General features: G+C 38.9%; 1 protein-coding gene across 3 annotated transcripts; it reads left to right on the top strand.

Moving 5' to 3' along the window:
• The first annotated feature begins 45 nt into the window (after nt 1–45).
• tbc1d30 (TBC1 domain family, member 30) lies at nt 46–21,315 on the top strand. 3 transcript variants are annotated; one of them, XM_053649771.1, is made up of 14 exons: nt 46–794; nt 2,238–2,402; nt 10,509–10,570; nt 10,726–10,791; nt 11,992–12,117; nt 12,833–13,018; nt 13,690–13,858; nt 14,222–14,390; nt 14,673–14,778; nt 16,046–16,152; nt 16,537–16,676; nt 17,219–17,425; nt 18,107–18,172; nt 18,562–21,315. In XM_053649771.1, exons 1-14 carry the CDS (start codon nt 287–289, stop codon nt 19,458–19,460), a joined length of 2,976 nt encoding a protein of 991 aa, XP_053505746.1. In that variant the 5' UTR covers nt 46–286; the 3' UTR covers nt 19,461–21,315. The 3 variants fall into 3 exon arrangements, with proteins under 3 accessions (XP_053505746.1, XP_053505747.1, XP_053505748.1); XM_053649772.1 differs by lacking the exon at nt 18,107–18,172; XM_053649773.1 differs by lacking the exons at nt 46–794; nt 2,238–2,402; nt 18,107–18,172 and adding an exon at nt 7,124–7,526.
• Nucleotides 21,316–21,700: the final 385 nt, after the last annotated feature.

The raw sequence follows: 21,700 nt of genomic DNA on the forward strand, positions 1-21,700 counted from the left end.
ACCTGCCGCTGGGAAACTTGTGGGAGGGGGGAGAAAAGTTTGGAAATAGGCTGGACTACACTGACTCTTGTAGGAGTGCAACAATCCGCTTCTCAGGAAGGAAACCGGAGCTCTGGAGAGATATCACACAGCCTAGAGCTCTAGGAACGGCACACACCCGGAACTCTGGTTCCTTCTTTCAGACTTATTACACTAATATCACCGGTTACACACGTGTATGCAGTTCATTCATTTTTTTTTTTAAACAAACAAAAAAACAACAACATTTGGACGTTGGCTTAATAAAATGTCAAGCATAAAAGTTCCTGAACTCGACCTGAGAGAAGTGGACATATGCGACGGTGAGCTGGAGTCCGAAGAGGAAAGCGGAGTTTTTGGAATCTCAGTCGGGGTGTCATTAGAAAAGCGTCCCGGATTACATGATGTACACGCACATTCAGAGTGCACTAACGGAGCGCTTCAAAGTTTCTCATCCAAACGGTCTCGGGTTTGTGACGGGGCAGTAAAGGAGTCTGTCTGTCTGTCGCCAGTGCGCCATGAAACCTGGACACGGTCTGAAGAAGACGATGGCAGGTCTGTGTGTCGGTCATCCATCGTGGACTGTCTCCTGGTGGAGCTTTATGACACGTACAGCAGCGGGAAGGGCCTCAGGAGTGTAGACAGTCTGGACAGCTCGACTGAGGCCTCAGGATCAGACGCGTTTCTGGGTAGAAGCAACACCGCGTCCAGCTTTCTGCAGGAACTACAAGAAAAACACACCAAGAGACACCAGAGGAATTATCTCGCCCAAAAAGGTCTGTTTCTGGCTTTTGTCCGTCACAAATTAACCTGATGTCATGCAGGATTGCAGGTACTATACACACAGGTTTCTCAAGAGTTCTGTAGAACTTTCCTCAGCTTCTTAAATAAGTTCTTCTTGGAACCCTTTCTGACAGGGCAGCAAAATCCAGGTAGTAAACGGACACTGGTCCACTGTCTGTTTTGCGCGGCTATAGTGTCCAGTGCTACACAATGTTGTGTCCATGTTGGAGAAACATTAACAAAGGAGCACTTTTCCTAACAGCCTTGTCATCTTGGGCCAATGTTGTCCCAATGCTGGCAAAGGTGTGCTTTTCAACAGACCCAGGCTACAAACTGACATTAGGCCAAGGTTGCTTTCCAACTTTGGCACAGGGCTATATATATATATATAGCCCTCTAAAAAGCTGAATGTATTTTACCACCTGGCTTTGGGTGCTTTCCAAATTTTGAAATGGGAAAACCACATACACATGGGGAAAAAAGGTTATTCAGTGGTTCTTCAGGTGGGTATCTTCTAGTTTTCTAAATGTGTTTTCCTTGAAATCTGTGTTGAAAGTGAGCTCATCTGTTGTAGGGTTCTACACAGATCTTCCCCAGAGGGACAAACCAAACAAGTCATTAGATCAGAGCCTCTTTTTTTCAATTTAGAGTCTTTTTAGGAACCTTTAACTATCCAAATAATCCAAAAGATTTTTCTAACAGACTTCAGATCAGAATGACTTCTTTGGAAGCCCTTAGTCATTCTTTTGCGTGTGTCTGTATGGACGAACCCTTAAACGTATAAAAGCCTATAACATAGTTTGCATTTCAGAAAAGGCGCCAAGTAGAACTCTTTTAGGAAGCATGGATTGTTAAACATTCAAAGAGCTCCTGAGGTAACACTTTTCCTGAGAGTGTAGTATAGTCATACTGTTTTAGGAATAGGAGCTGATCTAGCAGTATTTCCTTTTTTAGTCAATCATAAGCCCAGAAAGCCCTACTTGTGGAAAAACCATTTTTACTAATTACTTAAATACTTTTAAAATATGCTTGCAAATGCCATATCTTGTGAACTCCACTTTCTGAGGTATATTATGCGTCATGTTTTTCTTTATCCCATCAAATATATTTAACCTGAGTTCACTTAACTCTGGATTGCTACCAACGTGTATGTTAATAAAAAAAACAAAAAAAAAAAAACCGAGTAATTAATTTAAAAATAATGTGTAATTATTTGATGGCTACTTTCACTCATGTATAAGATTTTTAGTCACTTGTTGTCTTGTTGTGAACCAATACAAATTTACACAAAAATACATAAGCAAGCTATTTGGAGTGATCTTTGTTTCCGTTAACCAAGAATAAAAAAAATTCTCATTCATCTCAGACCTGAAGGAACCGTCGTTTGTAGTTTTGGACCCAGATTTGACCTGACTTTGTGTGTCGTCTCTTTTCAGATCCAGAGGAGCTGAAGTGGATCATTCAGGAGGTTAATTATCGTATCGGAATTCAGTCAGCTAAACTGGTACGGCAGCTGAAAAGGAAGGACAGACTAGATCACAAGCAGCAGAAGAAATGTGACATTGTCACTGCCTTCCTGCAAGCTGTCTCCCCGAAAAGAAGTAATTCATAATCAGTGTCTTCTTCTCTTTTTTCATCCTTCTCTTTTTTCTTCTCTTCCATTTCATCCTGAGTTTTCAGCATGCTCTTGTCAAATTGCTTTTAACGATTCTCTAATTTGTAGGAATCCTAGCTGTCATTTTAGTAACTCCGATCTAGTTTGTTCAGTGCACACAATGAGTCCACAAACTACAGGTGACCTACTTGCCCAGAAGTGAGTAGACTTCCTGCACATTCCTGTATATAAAAGGGTAACAACGCTATAAGCAGGCGCAATAGAATACTTTATATTAAAATATATTTGCTACATAACATTATTTAGTTACTTTGTAGGGAAGCCAGAGAGCCAAAACTTGGACCCTGAGTCATTTTGCATAATGAGTAAATGTAAACAAAATGTAAGCATACTCTGCTAGCTACAGTAGGTAGCATGCCAGTATTACTCTGCCAAATGCCCATGTGTTCCAGTTGAATATCTGCTACTCACTATATACATTCCTCTCTGCCACTCATATGATGTACAGTGGTGCTTGAAAGTTTGTGAACCCTTTAGAATGTTCTATATATCTGCATAAATATGACCTAAAACATCATCAGATTTTCACACAAGTCCTAAAAGTAGACAAAAAGAACCCAATTAAACAAATGAGACAAAAATATTATACTTAGTCATTTATTCATTGAGGAAAATGATCCAATATTACTTATCTGTGAGTGGCAAAAGTATGTGAACCTCTAGGATTATTAGATTAATTTGAAGGTGAAATTAGAGTCAGGTGTTTTCAATCAATGGGATGACAATCAGGTGTGAGTGAGCACCCTGTTTTATTTAAAGAACAGGGATCTATCAAAGTCTTCATAACACACTTGTGGAAGTGTGTAATGGCATGAACAAATGAGATTTTTGAGGATCTCAGAAAAAGAGTTGTTGAAGCTCATGAGCCTGGAAAATGTTACAAAACCATCTCTACAGAGTTTAGACTCCACCAATCCACAGTCAGATAGATATCAGGAATTTTAAGACCATTGTTACCCTCCCCAGGAGCGGTCGACCAACAAAGATCACTCCAAGAGCAAGACGTATAATAGTCTGCAAGGTCACAAAGCAGCCAGGGTAACTTCTAAGCAACTAAAGGCCTCTCTCACATTGGCTAATGTTAATGTTCATGAGTCCACCAGCAGGATAACACTGAACAACAATGATGTGCATGGCAGGGTTGCAAGGAGAAAGCCACTGCTCTCCACAAAGAACATTGCTGCATGTCTGCAGTTTGCTAAAGATCACATGGACAAGCCAGAAAGATACTGGAAAAATATTTTGTGAACGGATGAGACCAAAATAGAATTTTTGATTTAAATGAGAAGTGATATGTTTGGAGAAATAAAAACACTGCATTCCAGCATAAGAACCTTATCCCATCTGTGAAACATGCTGGTGGTAGTATTAGGGCCTGTTTTGCTGCATCTGGGCTGGGACGGCTTGCCATCATTGATGGAACAATGATCTGAATTATACCAGTGAAATTCTACAGGAGAATCTCAGGATATCTGTCCATGAACTGAATTTCAAGTGAAAGTGACTTGCGCAGCAAGACAACAACCCTAAGCACACACATCATTCAACCAAAGAATGGTTAAAGAAGAATAAAGGTTTTTTTTTTTTTTTGGAATGGCCAAGTCAAAGTCCTGACCTTAATCCAATATGAATGTTGTGGAAAGATCTGAAGCAAGCAGTTCATGTGAGGAAACCCACCAACATCCCATAGTTGAAGTTGTTCTGTACTGAGGAATGGACTAAAATTCCTCCAAGCCGATGTGCAGGACTGATCAACAGTTACCGGAAACGTTTAGTTACAGTTATTGCTGCACAAGGGGGTCACACCGGTTACTGAAAGCAAAAGTTCACATGCTTTTTGCTCACTCACAGATATGTAATATTGGATCATTTTCCTCAATAAATAAATGACAAAGTATAATAATTTTTGTCTCATTTGTTTAACTGGGTTTTCTTTATCTACATTTAGGACTTGTGTGAAAATTTGATGATGTTTTAGGTCATATTTATGCATAAAAACTTTCAAGCACCACTGTACAGTTGAGGTCATAAGTTTACATACGCATTGCAGAATCTGCAAATTGTTAATTACAAAAAAGAGGGATCATAAAAATTGCATTTAGTTTTTTATTCAGTGCTGCCCTGAATAAGCTCTTTCACATAACAGATGTTTACCTATAGTCCACAGGACACCATAATAACGGAATTTAAACAAATGAACCAGTTCAAAAGTTTACATACATTTGATTATTAATACTGTGTGTGTAATTCTTTCCTCTCTGAAGCAGCTACCTTATTCTCGTCACCTTCATCCTGTAATGAAAATGCATAATTATGGATACGGGTTACTTAAAGCTACTGGATAAAATCAAGGCAAAATAATGTGGGAGGGTTTGATGTGGCAGGTATTTTGTCAGTCAGTGTGGAAGGATGGTGCTTAGATTTCCTCAGTTAAAAGATGAGTGTATTCCAGCTGATTTAAAGGCAGTCTACTGGGATCTAAACTCTGCACCCCTTCAGTTCAACAACTGGCTAAAGAGTAAAGGAAAGCTCCATCATGAATTATATTAAATATGTAAATATTGCAATATTTTTTTTCATAATGATTCTGGTACTTATTTGTTGGTCGATGCTGTATTTTTGTTATTTCTGTGAGATGTTGGTGGTTGTGTGCCACTCTGACATTACAGGGGGAACATAAACTGAAGGACTAAACTGCTGCAGCATCACTCACTTTAAGTAGAGATAAATTCCCTTGGCCCCACTATCAGTGGACAGTTAAACGGCATTGTGGGTAATGTAGGCCAACGTGAAGAGTTCATTACAATATAAATCTTGGATGCTATTGAAGATTAATATATAGAAGATAATTATAAACATTAATATGCAAGTTGTTCAGGGTGGATTTTTTTTTTTCCCTTTCAATGTTGATTATGGTGTTGATGCAACCCCTGGCAAAAATTATGGAATCACCACACTTGCAGGATGTTGACAAATTAAATAATTTTAATTAATGGCATATTTTTTCCCAGATCAAGTAGAGGAATAAATTATGGAATCACTCAATGTTGAGGAAATAATTATGGAATCACCTTGTAATTTGCGTTTCTAAAACAAATACGAGCAATAAGTCTAAAAATGCAAATCAGTCTGCAGTTAAGAGTGCGCTTACAGAGACTTTTTGAAAGGAAGCATGGCCCCATCAAGTGTGTGGTCAATTGAAACAATGGAGAGGATTATAAAACTCCTTCAAGAAGGAAATTCAATGCGGAGTGTGGCAAAAGATGTTGGTGTTCCCAGCCAGCTGTGTCTAAAATTTGATGCAAGTATAAACAAAATGGGAAGGTTATAAAAGGAAAACATACGGGTAAACGTATGTTTACATCAAAGCGTCAGGATAGAAAACTCAAAGCAATATACCTTAAATAGAAAATGTACAACAAAACAAATGAAAAACAAATGGGCGGAAACAGGAGTCAGTGTTTGTGACAGAACTATAAGAAATCGGCTGAATGAAATGGGATTTACGTATAGAAAAGCCAAACGAAAACCAGCACTAAGACCTAAACAGAAGAAAACAAGGTTACAGTGGGCTAAAGAGAAACAATCATGGCGTGTGGATGACTGGAGGAAAGTGATATTCAGTGATGAATCAAACATCTGCATTGGCCTGGGTAAGACCTTTTAACCAACTTCATGCTGTTGAAAAAGTTCTATTTAAGTGTTGATTTGATTGAACAGGGTTTGCAGTAATCAGGCCTGGTTGTGTCTAGTCCAGTTGAACCCCATTATGAATGCAGTTTCATAGATTTGGAGAATAAGTAATTAAGGGGGCTAAATAGATTTTCACACAGGCCCAGTTGGTACTGGATAAAAATTTTGCTTCAGTAAATAACATTATTTAAAAACTGTGCTTTGTGTTTACTCAGGTTGCCTTTGTTTTATCTTAGATTTTGCTTTAATTTCTGAAACAATTTAATTGAGATATAGCCTACACAAAAACAGAAGAAATCAGGAGACTTTTTCACTGTACTGTGTGCTATACCATGTGGGTTTCCTCTGGGTTCTATAATTTCCTCCCACCTCCCAAAAACATGCCAGTAAGTGGATTGTGTATGCTAAATTGCAAAATAATGTGTGAGTGTGTGCGCATTGTGCCCTGCAATGGACACGCATCCCATTGCTACCTTTGTGCTCAGTGTTCCTGGGATAGTCTGCAGAACCACGTGACCTTGACCAGGATGAAGCAGTTACTGAAGATGTATGAATTTAAAAAATTTCCGTCTATTTTATACAGGCTTTCATCCAGTGTTCCGTATGTACATAACATTTTTGTTGCATTTCTTAATTAAGACTACAACAGAAGACTTCATACTGTGAATAACTTCTAGGGAATTTTGGTTTGCGTCACTGCACAGTGCTGAATTCAACACCAAGTTCAACTACTTATCTACTGTGTATGCCTACCTTTTTGCCTCCTCTGGACACGGCGCTATTTTTACCCCATTCCGCCTCCTCCCATGCGTCGTGTACGTGAACGCGCACCGCAGCCCATGCGCGTGGCCGCCGCTGAAGCACCTTGTTCTCAAATCACCGCGCGGCCTCCTTTACAAAACCAAACCCACGTTTTGCGTTTCTGGCGAATTTCCCGAGTCTGTGAAGTCGGACGGATCTTATTAATGATGGAGGATGAGGGATGATCGAGTGTTTGAATGAACAGCGCAGAGGACGGACGGTGCGAGCTGAGACGTTACCGGATGGATTGATTAGATCGCCATCTTCCATTACGCAGCGGCTGCGTGAACAAGATCAGATCATATGAGAAACAAAAGAAATCCAAAGGGCGGAAAAGGGCGCGTGCCAACCGTTGGGTGTGTTTTCGCTTAGTGACCAATTTCTCCTCTACAAATGAAGCAAGACAGGCTGGTCGCCTCTAAAAGGTCCAGGGTTTGTTTAAAGCGGCAGCAGCAGAACACGGCCAGCGGAGTCGGAGGCGTCATCAGCAATGTGCTCAAGAAACGCAACGGCATTTCCCGCAGCGCCCCGCGCCTCCTCTGCACGCTCGAGCCAGGTCATGCATCTCAAGCCGTCCGCTAGCATGCTTTATTATTATTATTATTATTATTATTATTATTATTATTCGTAGTAGTAGTAGTAATAGCAGAGGTGGTAGTTGTGTGCATCAAATGTACTGCAGTCAATCTGTTTAGACAAGTTGTTTTTTTTTTTTTTTTTTTTTACTTTGACACTGGCAAACATGTTTTGGGATCGTCTAGCAATATGTACCCCCCCCCCCCAAATAGCCTAATCACGCCACTCTGCATGGTGCAGCAAGCTTTTTAGGATGCTGAGTGTTGGTCCTAAGATTGCATTACGTCTATCCTTACACTATACTCATACTTAACATTGTGGCTCCGACTTAGTGAAAAAAAAAATCTGGATTAGTTGTAAGCACTTTTAGAAAACCTTAAGGTTTTTTGTGTGCCAGGAATAAAACATGAAGGGGCATGCTGTTATGGAGAAAAAAATCAACAGCAGGATGGGGTACAGTACAGTAATGCCCTGTTATCACCCTGAGGTCGATTGTTTTCCAATAACAGTATGTCTCAGTGTTTTATTCCCCTTAACCACAGCAATTTGCCAATAATTGCAATTTACAAATTTTGTTAATGAAAAACACGTCTTACTTTTTAAGCGCTTGTTTTTTTTTTTGTCTGCAAGACAAATTACTTCCTGTTACTTACATAGCCTAGGTTTAAGTAACAGGAACAGCTCTTTACAGTTATAAACAGTTTTCCCCTTAGAAGCCTCTTTTATTCTCTCTCTTTCTCTCTCTTTCTTTAAAATAATGACAAAAAAACCCTCCGCTTGTCATGTTACTGCGAAACCGACAGGCATACATTCCTCAGTCCTAAAGACTTTTCAGTGGCAGAAAACCTCCTGTTACAAATCACTGATACCTGAGACTGAAAAACATCTCCTTACAGAGAGCTTCACCATATCAACAATTGTAGGCCTACATTATTCTTTGCGAGACATGCTTTTTAATATTATTATTATTATTATTATTATTATTAGGCTAATATTAAGAGACGAGTTTGCCATACAGGTCACTGTTTAAGTTGTTCCTGTATAAATGTTAACTTATTAGAACTACAGCCATTAATATAAACCAGTGATTTGAAGTACAGCAGTATTGTCAGAGCTGCTATTATAGAAAATCAATCAGCACCTTCTGACCAATCAGATTTGAGAATTGAACAGTGCGGTGGTATAATTAAGCATTGTACAGGTCCATGAGTAAACTTTTAATAAACTTTTTGAGTTGTGGTGTTGAAATGTTTCTGCGTTAGGTTCATGGATTGTCTTTGTAAAGCAGGACTAGTTGGTGGTATTATGCTAAGGCTATAACAGTATATAGGTCTATTGTGTTGTCATTACCTCCCGTATCCCGTTATATTTTAATAGACGCGAATATATTATTTAGCGTGCAAACCTGCGCCATGATTTTATATGTCCACATTTTTTTTCTAGGGTTTACTTTTTAGCAGGTTTCCCCCCCTGGGAGAGGAGGAGTATTCAGAGATAATAATCGTGTCGGCTAATGCTAATCCCTCTGTAACTAGCACTGAGGACAGAGAGGTGGTCGAAATGTAAATAAACGGTGGCTGTTTGCTTTGGTGTTGCAGGAGACCATGATGGAGACAAGAGAAGGTTTGTGTTACAAATCGAAGCATTTTAAAAGAAAGAAGCGTCTTGTCATTAGGACATTATGTGGTATTGTGTTTCTTCTTTGCTATTATACCGGCTGCTTATGGGTTGATAACGACCGCTCATTATTAGCGATGTTAAACCGTTCAATGCAAGTACAAATATAAAACGATGTCACCGGAAATATTCTCTCGGCTGTATCAAAAACCTGGTGTTGGTTTTGTACCTAAATGACGAGGTAGATTAATACATCAGCACCACGGCGAACCGGACAGCAGCCATTACCAACGCCACTTCCGGGTTTCCCCATAGCTTTAGCATTATATTGTAAAGTGTTATTCGTCGCTAAATATGATCACATAGCAGGCCTAATTGTCGCATATGGTCACGTATATGTAGTTTTGATACGTGTCTGTCTGATAATGATTATATTTACTTAGTGATTTGTTGACTAAAACGTACATTCTTCACTTGTCCAGTTCAAAGCCGTGTCGATTTGTCCTTTGTAAGATTACATTAGTGAAGAGCAATAGCAGTTTTAAATAAAATGTAGCCTGAACAAATTGTGAGGTCATCAAAAATCCTAAGAAATGACTGGTGGGGAAAAAAGTGTCAGTAATGGATAGGTGTGTGTGTGTGTGAGAGAGAGAGAGAGAGAGAGAGAGACAAAACACACACACAGGATGAGGTCCAAATGTCTGAGACTACTCAAGAAAATGTTTGTTTGCCTTTCTTTTTCTATTTAACTTGCATGAAAAGTAGAATCTTAGAAATAGATTTATTTAGTATTTGGTATGTCCCCTTTTCCCTTTTTGCTTTAATGATGCTGTTCACTTGAGCTGACACCACAAGTTTGTGAAAAACCTGATGATCCACGATCAAATCCTTCAGTGTGTCATCTGAACTTGTGCTTCAGTGAAATGGATAAGACTCATGGAAAATCTGACCTTTTGTACAAAGGAGTTAACATGGTCAATATCTCACATTTTTTAAGCGACTCCTCTTGGAACAGGGTGTACTGTGTATTTGTGTGGCGTTTCTTTTACTGTTTTAAATAAACCCTTTTATGTAGGGTATTTTTTGCATTGTAGCAGTGAGTTGTTCATATATTTGTTTTCTTTGATTTAGCTTGAGAAAAATGCTAGGGGGAGAAAAGTGTACAAATCAGCAATTGAAAATTGTGTGCATGTATATGCTGCTGTTTTTAAACTCTGCTACAGTTACTTCACATAAGACAGCTTCCATTTTCATTTGTGATTGTTCCTTTTCTTTACCCCTCCACCCCCCAACCCGCTTTAATATACTGTCAGATTAACTCTATGGTAATCCTTGTTCTCTACAGGGGTGGATACCAGGTTGAAGTTTACTCTAGAGCCATCTCTTGGCAAGAATGGCTTTCAACAGGTGAGTGAGTTCAGTCTTTGCTGTTATCTGCGTTTTTTCTGTTCCAGTATATTATGGTTTGACAGACGCTACACAAAGAGTGTTTTATGTTGACTTATAATATTATAATTTGCATATTATTTAACACTTAGTGTTCAGCATTCTGTGTTTGGTAGTGGTATGATGCCCTCAAGGCAGTGGCTAGGCTCCCAACTGGAATTCCCAAAGAGTGGAGGAAGAGGGTATGTCTGCATCTCTTGATCTTTTACACGTGCAGTGCAATTTGTAAGTAAATAGGACAATTTTTATTCTTATGACCTCAGCACACTGTATTTGAGATTAACCTTATTTTGGAAAAGTTAACAATATTGCCTTGCAGCAAAAACACACCACTAAAATGTACCTGTTTCCTCAAAACATACATATAATGAGTATGTTTATAGTCTTAAGTATATTTTCTAGCACAGTTAAACTTTTATGCAAAACGTACCTTTTTCTTTGATATTAATGCTTTTTTTCTACATTTAAGCTCTACATTTGTATCTGTAGTTTTTCAAAGGAAAGAAAAACTGTAACTGCATTAAAAATTGAGTCAGTGTAGCTGAAAGTAAACAGAATAGTTCAGTAGTGTTGGTCCTGAGATGCATGCATTCTTAGAAAAACATTTGTTGGTTTGTCCGTCTCTGTGAGCATTTAAAGGTTCTATATAGAACCTGACCGTATAGAAGTTTCTTTTGTACAAAAGGTTCTAAGGACAGAGTCTTTTAGAAAGATAGAACCTTTAAACATGCTAAGAAGCAGGCACAGTTTAAGTAACTGGAATGAGTTTTTATTTTTCTACAATATTTTTCTGATGTTGAATAAAACTATTTAATAACAGTTTTTTTTTAGGACATCTACTCATCAGTGTGTCTTCCGGAAACCTTTATTATTTGTAGTGTAATAGACGTAGTTTTGATTATGCGTTATGTAGTCATGCATTTTGGTTGTTTATTGCTATCATATATACATATAACTCATATCAGTGAGTTTTCAGTAAACTCCATGTTGTGGATAGAGATTATGGATATGGATAGAGATTAGGTTGAAAACACAGGAGTCAGCATTGAAAGCCTGTTAGAATCAACAGAGAAAATACTCACCATGAGTCACAGACTTCACTGCCATCCAGTGTATAATAACAAAAAAAGTTTTTGTAGTTAATGTTAATCCAATTGTGCTTCTTATATGCATGCATAAGCTGAGATTCTTATGCATTTCACCCTTAAAGCCCCACATTTTATCTCCTAATCCTTCTCCGTTCAGAGCCAAGCCACCAGTAATGTTCACGGTTAAATTACTTACAGACTGCACTGTATATCAAACACACATTTCATTTAATAACAATAATACTTTTCATTGATGTAAATATCTTGTCTATGTTTTTTTTTGTTGTTGTTAAGGTATGGTTAACTTTAGCTGATCAGTACCTCCACAGCATCTCCATAGACTGGGAGAAGACCATGAGATTCGCGTTCAACGAACGTAGCAACCCAGATGATGACTCCCTGGGGATCCAGATAGTGAAAGTAATGATTACATATAGATATTTTAATGATGAGTCATTGTTTTAGCTGTAAGCATTGCTGTGCATCATGACCGTGTTACTGTTTGTTAAAATAGACCAACACTTCATTTGCAAGGCAATTCTCCAGCTCTCATACATAAGTATGATATTATATGCAGGAGGAAACGTGTTTTAAAAGCATATCAGTGACATGGTTTATTTGTGAAGACATGCAATTGTACCTTTCCGAGTGCAGTAATATGAGACAATGGTAACTGTCTGACATTGATATAGAGACACACACACACACACACACACACACACACACACACACACACACACACACAGCTAAAAGCAGCAAGCAGATGTTCTTTGACAGTGATATTTAATGGTAGAAAGTGTAATGTCTCTGATTAAATGTAAGATGGCCCAGCAGGATGTTTGCTCTGTGTAGGGCGCAAGCTCTTAGTGCATAATAGAACAAAGACGCCATTTATGCTCTCCTTCCCACCTCTGACGGCAAAGGCTCAATGAATCATCATACTCTTGTAGTTCATAATAGGACAAAGTCCACACTCATTCTCTCTCTGCCTTTCTGTCTGTGTGTATTTTCTTGTCCCTCTTGAATGTATTACTGTATTTTGTTATATTTTCCATTATTGCATGTGATGTAAATATGCCCATGTTCTCAGTTATGTGTTAATTAATTATTATTATGTTCACATTGTCTCCTGCAGGACCTGCATAGAACAGGCTGCAGTTCCTATTGTGGCCAGGAGGCCGAGCAGGACCGTGTGGTTCTGAAGCGGGTGCTATTGGCTTATGCCCGCTGGAACAAGACTGTAGGTTACTGCCAGGGCTTCAACGTGCTGGCCGCACTTATCCTTGAGGTCACAGAGGGCAACGAAGGCGATGCATTGAAGGTTTCCTTAATGTCTTTCTCCTTTGTATGAGTGATTGGAGTGAGTAGTGCTCATCAAATAATTAAGTCCTCATTATGAAACCAACTAATCGGTTACTAAAAGATTACTTGAAATTCACAGACAGTCTGACACAGGTGAAAGTTTAGTGCTGTAGTTACATTTGAGGTCTGAATACCAGTGCGCATAATTCCATTATTAACTTCTTACTATGCATACATAACTCAAGCACTATGACTATCACACAGTGAAGCAACATGTATGCCTGCCTACCTGCCTGCCTACCTGCCTGCCTGCCTGTCCCATGAATCCCAGATAATAATTCTGTTTGGCGTATAGTGCACTGTGTACAACACCACCATGTTATGCCCTATGTTTTGAGTACATATAATGGAAAAGAAACTGTTTTGGGTTTGTCCAGTGCTGTAGTTGCTTAGAAATACCTACTTAAAGATGTTTAAGTAGATTCTGGACATTAAAATTCATGACACTCATTTATATACATATCTGTTTTTTTCCATGATGGTAAACTGTGGTGTTATTATTATGTTTGAGATACTCCTGCTTTATTTAATTTATTCAATCATCTGGCTAGTTATTGCAAAGCACACACATCACCCTAATTGTAACATATTGACGTGATTTATAATGATATTCATTCTGTGCTCTTTCAGGTGATGATTTATCTAATTGATAAGGTACTTCCTGAGAGCTACTTTGCAAACAACCTGCGTGCTCTGTCTGTGGACATGGCTGTATTCAGGGATCTGCTCAGGCTTAAGCTTCCAGAGCTCTCTCAGCACCTTCACCACTTACAGAAAGTAGCCAATCGGACAGGAGGAGGTGAGGGTCACCAGCAAGCTGCTTCCACTTATAGTAGTATTATCATCCTTAACCATGAGTCAAGAATTTTATCATTTGAAATTTGAAAAGAAAATATGTAGTGCCATGAGAGAATAGATCATTTTAGCATGATGTGAGAAACAGTTGCTGATCAGTACAAGTGTGTTTATAATAAGGAAATGGCATTGAGGAACAGCTGCACTGAAACCTTCAGTACAATCCTGTTTACCTGCATTTTACTCAGTTAACTTTTTTACAAAGTTCACTTCCAAAATATAATGTACTATGTTATGTTATTTACACAATCACCAAGTTTTTTTTTTTTTAGCCGATTTCTCTTTGATGTATTCTGTATTGTTGCAGGAAGCTATGAGCCTCCACTCACCAACGTGTTCACCATGCAGTGGTTTCTCACCATGTTTGCCACCTGCTTGCCTCACCACACCGTGCTGAAGATCTGGGACTCAGTTTTCTTTGAGGGATCAGAAGTGCTGCTGCGTGTTGCCTTAGCCATTTGGGCCAAACTGGCAGAGTGAGTTAACCAGAGGAGTTTTTAATTCAGTTCTCAATCTTTTGGAACTTAATTCTTATTTAGAATTACTTTATTTCTTGAAAACAATTTGCACCCCCCTGCCGATCTCTCCACAAACCCCCGGCCCCCCTCCCAATAGGGTTTGTGCAACTCTTTCATGCAAAAACTGTGCTATTAATAGTAATGAATGGTCAGGCTCTTGGTGTTCACTTGTACTACGTATAGGAATGCAAGTCTTTTCTTTGTCACAAGGTGATGTATGTGTATCTCTCTGTCTGTCAGGAGGATTGAAGAGTGTCAGACTGCAGATGAGTTCTACAGCACTATGGGCTGTCTGACTCAAGAGATGCTGGAGGACAACTTGATCGACTCCAATGAACTCATGCAGGTGAGACCGCCACTAGGACCAGCACATAATTACACTTACATTTACATTGCAGGTACGTTAGTGAGAAGACATGTACACATACAATTCACACACTTGTACTTGAAAACAGTTCTGAATGTGAGTGCAACCTGGGAGATCGGCTTGCAGTAACTCATGTTTCTGAATTTACATTTTGTAATAGAACATACAGGTTTGGAAAATGAACTCTAAAATGCAATACTTACAGGAATGTGTACAATGTTACGAATAAGTGCTCCTAAGAGACATATTTTTAAAAAATGTACATATCATTTGAACAGAATGAGCTCAGTTTCCCTAGAGAAATTTTTACGTATTTGGGATAAATGACTTACCATACTTAAAAATGTAAATTTAAAATGAATCAAGTCCTGAGGGGAAGGAATATACAACCATTCATTCATTGTCAGTATCCTAGTGAGGTCATTATTAATAACAGAATTCTAAATTATTACTTTTGCAACCCCCACACTTTTTATTGCTATCAGATGAGCTCAGGATTATTTTGGTGGAGCTGAGCTCCCTATTCCTAAATAGACAGGGTTTACAGGAAAATATGTCTTATTGGCTGACAGTCTCTTTAATTCTGCCAAACACAAGCTCACACAGTCAGTCTGAGGAAAAATGGATAAAATGTTTATATGCCAATTTCATCATTTTTTTAAAAACCAGTAAAGGGGTTGAAACTGAAACAGTAGCATCCTCTCATGCTGAGCAGGAAAACAAGGTGTGTAAATGTCTATATGAATTTGTGAATATGTATAAGTTACGTGAACATGATCTGAGCAGAGCATAAGGACAGATAACGTACTCTGCATGGTTCTGTAGCAGCTATTCCAATACCGCGATAGCTTAGTTGTGCCTCCTCTTGGCTAGTGACACCAAACTAGACTATAGTCTCGTGTTAAATAACCAAAATGTTTTTTATTTTATCGGTCTGGTAGTCCTGCAAACAGTGATAACACCCCAGGCAAGTTTTATGATAAATCCAACTATAGGTCCAATTTTCAATTAGCCCTTACAAGCAAAAAAATAAATAAATGCATGCTAACGGGTTTTAAAAAAAATAAATTATGGAGAAGAATCTGGGCTCAGCCCTGGATGATTAACAGTTCAGCTAACCCCCCTGGGTTAAACAATAAAGACAGTTTTTCACAGGCATAAAGGGTGCCAATATGTGCCAGTATGAGGCACTGTATGTGGTACTCTGGGAAAACCAGTCATGTGTCATGTGTGTTTTCTCTAACAGACGGTATACTCCATGGCCACCTTCCCTTTTCCCCAGCTGTTTGAACTGAGGGAGAAATACACTTATAATATCACTCCATTCCCTGCTGCAGTCAAGGCCATTAGCAGGTGTGTAACCTGAGAAATCCTGCTTAGATTACACCATGTTGCTCTGTAAATGAGTTTGTGTTATCAGTAAGAGGATTGTATTTTGTACTATAATGTGCATGTGATGGTGTGAGTATACTGTATAATGGGCTTGCAAATATATCTATTGTTTGTAGGAGATATACATATATCTGCTGTATATGCATAGTAATCTAATTTGTAAATAGAATTTGTAAACATGTATTTTAACATGCTTGTTTAGGTTAAGAGAGGCAACCAGCAAGACCAAACTGATAAAATGGTGTCTGTAATATACTTCTGCAATTATCTAATTGGTTAAGCTCTGTTTGTGTTCTTACTATAAATTCCTGTCATAATGAGTTGTTGTTATTTTCTTAATTGTAGCCAGGGGCTCCATGGATGGGAGAGTGATGATGATGGAGACATGGATGATGAAGACTCTATAGTCACTGCTCTGGGATGCCTGGGACCGTTAGGAGGACTCCTGGCCCCTGAGATTCAGAGATACCAAAAGCACTTAAAAGGTAAAACAGCAACATTAATGGTTGTCCCTCTTTATGGGGTTAGAGTAGTTTGTGTTCTCTTCAATCCACCACTCTTGGCATTTTACTCTTCCCTTCTGCACCTACTGCTCTCGCACCATTCCTGCAGAACTGGGAATAGCAAAATATGTTGTGCACTAATCCAGTATTTAATACTGAACTAATATGGGTTGTATTTGAAAACGGGGGACAATTCAGGGCTTTGACCATATATGCTGTGACTCTTTCTTTTAAAAACATGACGCTGCAAGAATAACTTTCTTTTTAATGCAAAGTTGTTATTAGCTTAAATTGAATAATTGTTTCCCATTTTAATGACGTCATTAGCTGAATAAAACTAATGACCAGTGGGGGTAGCCACACAGCAACACTTTTTAAACAGATTTTGTAATTATTAAAGTGAAAAAAGTTTTATATTGGATCAGTATATGGCATTGAGTATTAATATTGATGTCTGAAAATGTAATTTTTAAAATTATTATTATTTTATTAATTCTTTTTTGGGGTGTCCATCCTCCTTCCAGATCAGCGAGGTGAGCAGAGCTCTCCCTGCAGCAGTATGGCCGAGCTGAGCCCCGGGGCGGTGGGGGCTGGCCGTTCAGAGCATCATGCCACCATCAACAGCATGATGATGGAGCGCATGAGCACAGACATCAGAGCACTCACCAAGCAGTACTATCGCATCAAGAGACGGCAGCAGCAGCAGGCCAACCTGCTCTACATTCACACAGGTAGCTAGTCAAACCACACTGCAAGCAGGATCACAAAGTAAGTTATGACAAGAGTCAGCTTTCAAGTACTCCCAAGCGACAGCAACGTTTGAACATGTCTGCAAAATAAATGTATTGATTGCATGTTATCTATGTATTTTTTTTATTATCTTGAAACATCATCAAATACATTTTATATTTGGATTTGAATCCAGTACCAAAAGGAAACCTTTTTGATATACAGTAGACAGTAAGCTCATCACAGTAAAAAGGTAAGCAGTACAAAATGCATTAAAATATGCAGGCTGTTGTTGTCTTGAGATCATTAGTCAGGTTATAATCACAGAAAATGTTCTTTGGAAGTGAGGGCATCTAGGATACCTTCTATTAACCCAAGGTTATAATTCAGCACCTAGCCACCTAGTTAACTGTGGTTTCGAAAACACACGGATATACAGTATTACTGACAAACCTGAGCAAAATACGGTGCAGTTAGAGAGCTCAAACCCTTTTTGTCTCTTTTTTTTTTTTTTTTTTTTCTTTTCTGTGTCAACTTCTTCACTTAGATTCGTTATGAACATTTTAGCCAGAATCTCTCCTTTACACCATGTATTTAAGTTTACAGCCTGTCTAATCTAGAGAAAGATAGAAACATTCACCAGCTCCTTTTGAGGACTATGTTTCCTCACATGCTCTTCTCAGGACTGCCAGTGGAAGCTGAACGTGTTGCTCCTCATCAGCCTAATAAAGGGAGGAGCCTTGACACCGGTACTGTCTACTTGGGCTTTTGTATTAGGACTATAATGGTAGAGGGCTGCTATAGTAATTTACTGGTCATCTTGGTGGTTTGGTGTACAATGCTGGGATTGAAGTTGATGAGAGGTGGTTTAAAAAAAAAATCATCTCTTTGCTTAATCTGGGTGTTTTAATGCTTCGTGCTGTGGCTTTTCCTTTTCCATTTTAGGGGACATTTGAATGAGGGCGCTCACTACTATTTTATTTGGTGCACTTTAATTTCTATGAATCACACAACTGCATCAAACCTTCTAATCTCTTCATTTCAATGAGCTGTGTTGATTTGGCCAGTGGGACTCCGTTGAACTAGGGCAGTAACTGTAATACTGATTGTAATCCGTTGATATATTGATTTGTTGTAGATAAATGTCCAGCCACCGGCATCTTTGCCTCCCAAATCCATTCTTCACCTGTGGTCAATCATCTTCTCCTGGGAAAGAAGGCCATAGCTGCTCAGCATCCTTACAGTGATCCTACAGGGCCACATCCCCGAGCCCAGTCCACCCCCACCCAGGATCACAGTCTTCAGTCCCCCTGGCGTGCCCATGTTTGTGCGCATCGCAGGAATCTGGCACGGGCCCGGGCCCAGCTGGGCTTTGATGACTCCTTGGAGCTAGAGGAAAACACCAGCCCTGATCACAAAACAAAGACAGAAGAGGGCGTGGAGGAGATGAAGGAAGAGGAAGATCAAGAGAAAGAGATGAAAGATGACCGTGAAAGCCAGGAGAAATGTGATGTGCCATTGAAGGAGCCAGTGCAAGGGATTATGGAGGAGGGAGTCTCAGAGCTTCAGCTTCAGGATGCTGGCTGTAGTGAGGAGATCAAGGAGATGGAACAGCAGCTATCCACTCTAGACCTGGATTCATCAGCACAAGCTCCGTCAGTGTTTAATGATCCAGAAACACCTTCTCCGCTTCCAGAGCCAGAGCTAGGAAATGATCCACAGCCACAACCCAAACCAAATGCACAGCCGTATGTCTCAGCAGTGGCGTGCTCCACCCGCCACGACTCTTCCAGCTCGGAGAGCACAGCTTGCTCTCTCAGGCAGAGCTCCTCTGTAGCCTCTACTCCAGAGATTCTTCCCAAACCACCGCAGATCTTCTCCCCTTTCCCCTGCGTCAAAGTACCCCGCAAATCCATGGCTGCCCGCAACCTGGGCCTCTATGGCCCCACCTCCAGAACTCCCAACGTGCACTTCCCACATATGAGCAAAACCATGAACCGAATGGGTGCTGGCGTTGCTGTGTCCACCAGGTGGTGATGATTAGCAGCTTCACTTATTCTTCACCTCAGCTCTGAATCTGAGCCTTTCAGATATTCAGAAGGCTTTCTCTTTCAGTATGCATAGAAGGTATAACAGTATACAGCACAGAAGCCATTGAGATATTGTACACAGCAGATGTATAACTAGAAATTAAGGAATTTCCTAGCTAGTAAACTTTATGTTGAATGTGGTGTTTTTTTGTTTTTTGTTTTCATCTAAAATTTTTTGTACGCCACATAAAGAGCCAAACGAGTTATTCTTTTCTAATATTATTCATTGCTGGAGTATGTGAAGAAGTCTTTAAATATGTTTGCTGCACGTCTGACCTTTTGGCTTTTCCCATAAATGTATTGGATATGACTATGTATTCGTCACAAAGATATATCATCTTCAAATAATAATATTTAAAAACAATTCAAATAAAGCCTATTTATTGACTAGTAAATGCCCCACTGGATAGAAAACTGAAGATGTACTGTATCTCATAATAACACTCACTCACTCCAAACATTTTGCTTTATTTGTTCTCTTATTATTTCTGGCAAATTTTCTCTCACAATTTATTGCATTTGCCTGCTGTTCTGTAGGTTTTGTCTGTCACATCTTTAGTTGGTTTATGCCGTCATTTCAGTTTAATAACCTTGAACAGAAATAACTTTGTCTTTGCTCTTCATTTAATAGCTTATGCTTTAAACATTTTGAACTTGACAGAGAAACCTAATATAGTGGATATAACGTCAGTGGAAATGAATGGATCATTGAATATTTACTTTGATGCTTGAGTTCTTTCAGTGAACAAAATTTCACATCTTTACATCAATAAAGAATTATACATGTATAAGAGATGACCTGAGAGTTTGTTTCTACATGTTTGTTTCCTGTCAGAAAACAAAAACAGTGGCATCATGGTGACCTTGCCACCTCCAGGATCCCCGGTTTGATCCTGAGCTCGGGTAATTATCTGTATTGGCTGTTAAATAAGTTCTAACTATGTTCATTTTAGCTTACTCAGAGTTCTCCGCTTTCCTCCCACACCCCAAAAACATGCCAGTAGATGAACTCAGTACTTTAAATTGGCTTTAGTTGTGTGTGTGCGCGTCCGCATGATGCTTTGAGATGGACTGGTGTCCCTTTCAGGGCATATTCCAACCTCGTGCCCATTTTTTTCCTGGGATAGGTTGCAGATCCACTTGAACAGGATAAAGTGGTTACTACAGATGAATGAATGAATGAATGTACAATAAAAAAAAGCCTAGTGTCACTACAGTGCTCCTGTTTAAAGAATAATCCATGATGAGTGTTGTCTATATTATTAAACCATTTCCTATGCTGTTTAATCATAAAATTCACACATCTGTTTCTTATATACAATTACATTTTGTTTCCGAGAGTTATGCAGCATATTGCCATGGAATCACGGCTATAGGCACACACACTGGTCTCAGAGCAAAGGGTTGCTGTGGTCAGTAGTCCATTGGAGGGCGCTGCTGTTATAACAACACTGTTTTGTTCCAGGAACTTGTCTATTTAAATGCCTATTTAAACAGGATTTCACATAAAACCAAATCCTTCCAGTTAAAGTGAAATTCAAAGCCTGGTCACGGTGATCACGGTAACTTCCTGTCAAGATAAAACATTACAAATATTGTGCAATGCAATGTTTTTGTCAGTAATTTGTCTTTTGTTTTTATTTTGCTGCTTGACCGTTTTCTCCTGTCCGTTTGAGCCAGTGGTTGAAGTTTTTCCCCCTTTGGTTCTATATGGTCTATTATCTTCATGTTCTTTTAATTGTGGTCAATTTAAATATGACAGTGTATATAATATGGATAAAACGTACATGGGTCTAAGTGAAACAATGATAATACAGGAAAAAATGAAACCGTATGAAAAAGCTATTGTTTTCACTAATATACAATATATACAGTGAATAAGAAAAAAAAGAAAGAAGTAAAATAATGTAGAAATTACTTTTTAAAGATATTTCATGATTTCTCCTATGTAATCATTTCTCCATCTGATGGACAGAGAGCAGTGTGTTTGGGAACACAATATTTTAAGTCAAGTAATGCAATCATTTTAATCATTTAAAAAGAAAAGCTAAGAATAACTGGTTACATCCGAAATAAAGAATAATGAGGGAAATTTCCTGCCATGTCTTTCCATACACCACTGAACATTCCGCATCAGTATCTTTCAGCCTCAAGGACATGGCTGAGAAATGTTTTTCTTAGAATGGT

The sequence above is a fragment of the Ictalurus furcatus genome, chromosome 19, assembly GCF_023375685.1.
Source record: "Ictalurus furcatus strain D&B chromosome 19, Billie_1.0, whole genome shotgun sequence".
NCBI classification, from domain to species: domain Eukaryota; kingdom Metazoa; phylum Chordata; class Actinopteri; order Siluriformes; family Ictaluridae; genus Ictalurus; species Ictalurus furcatus.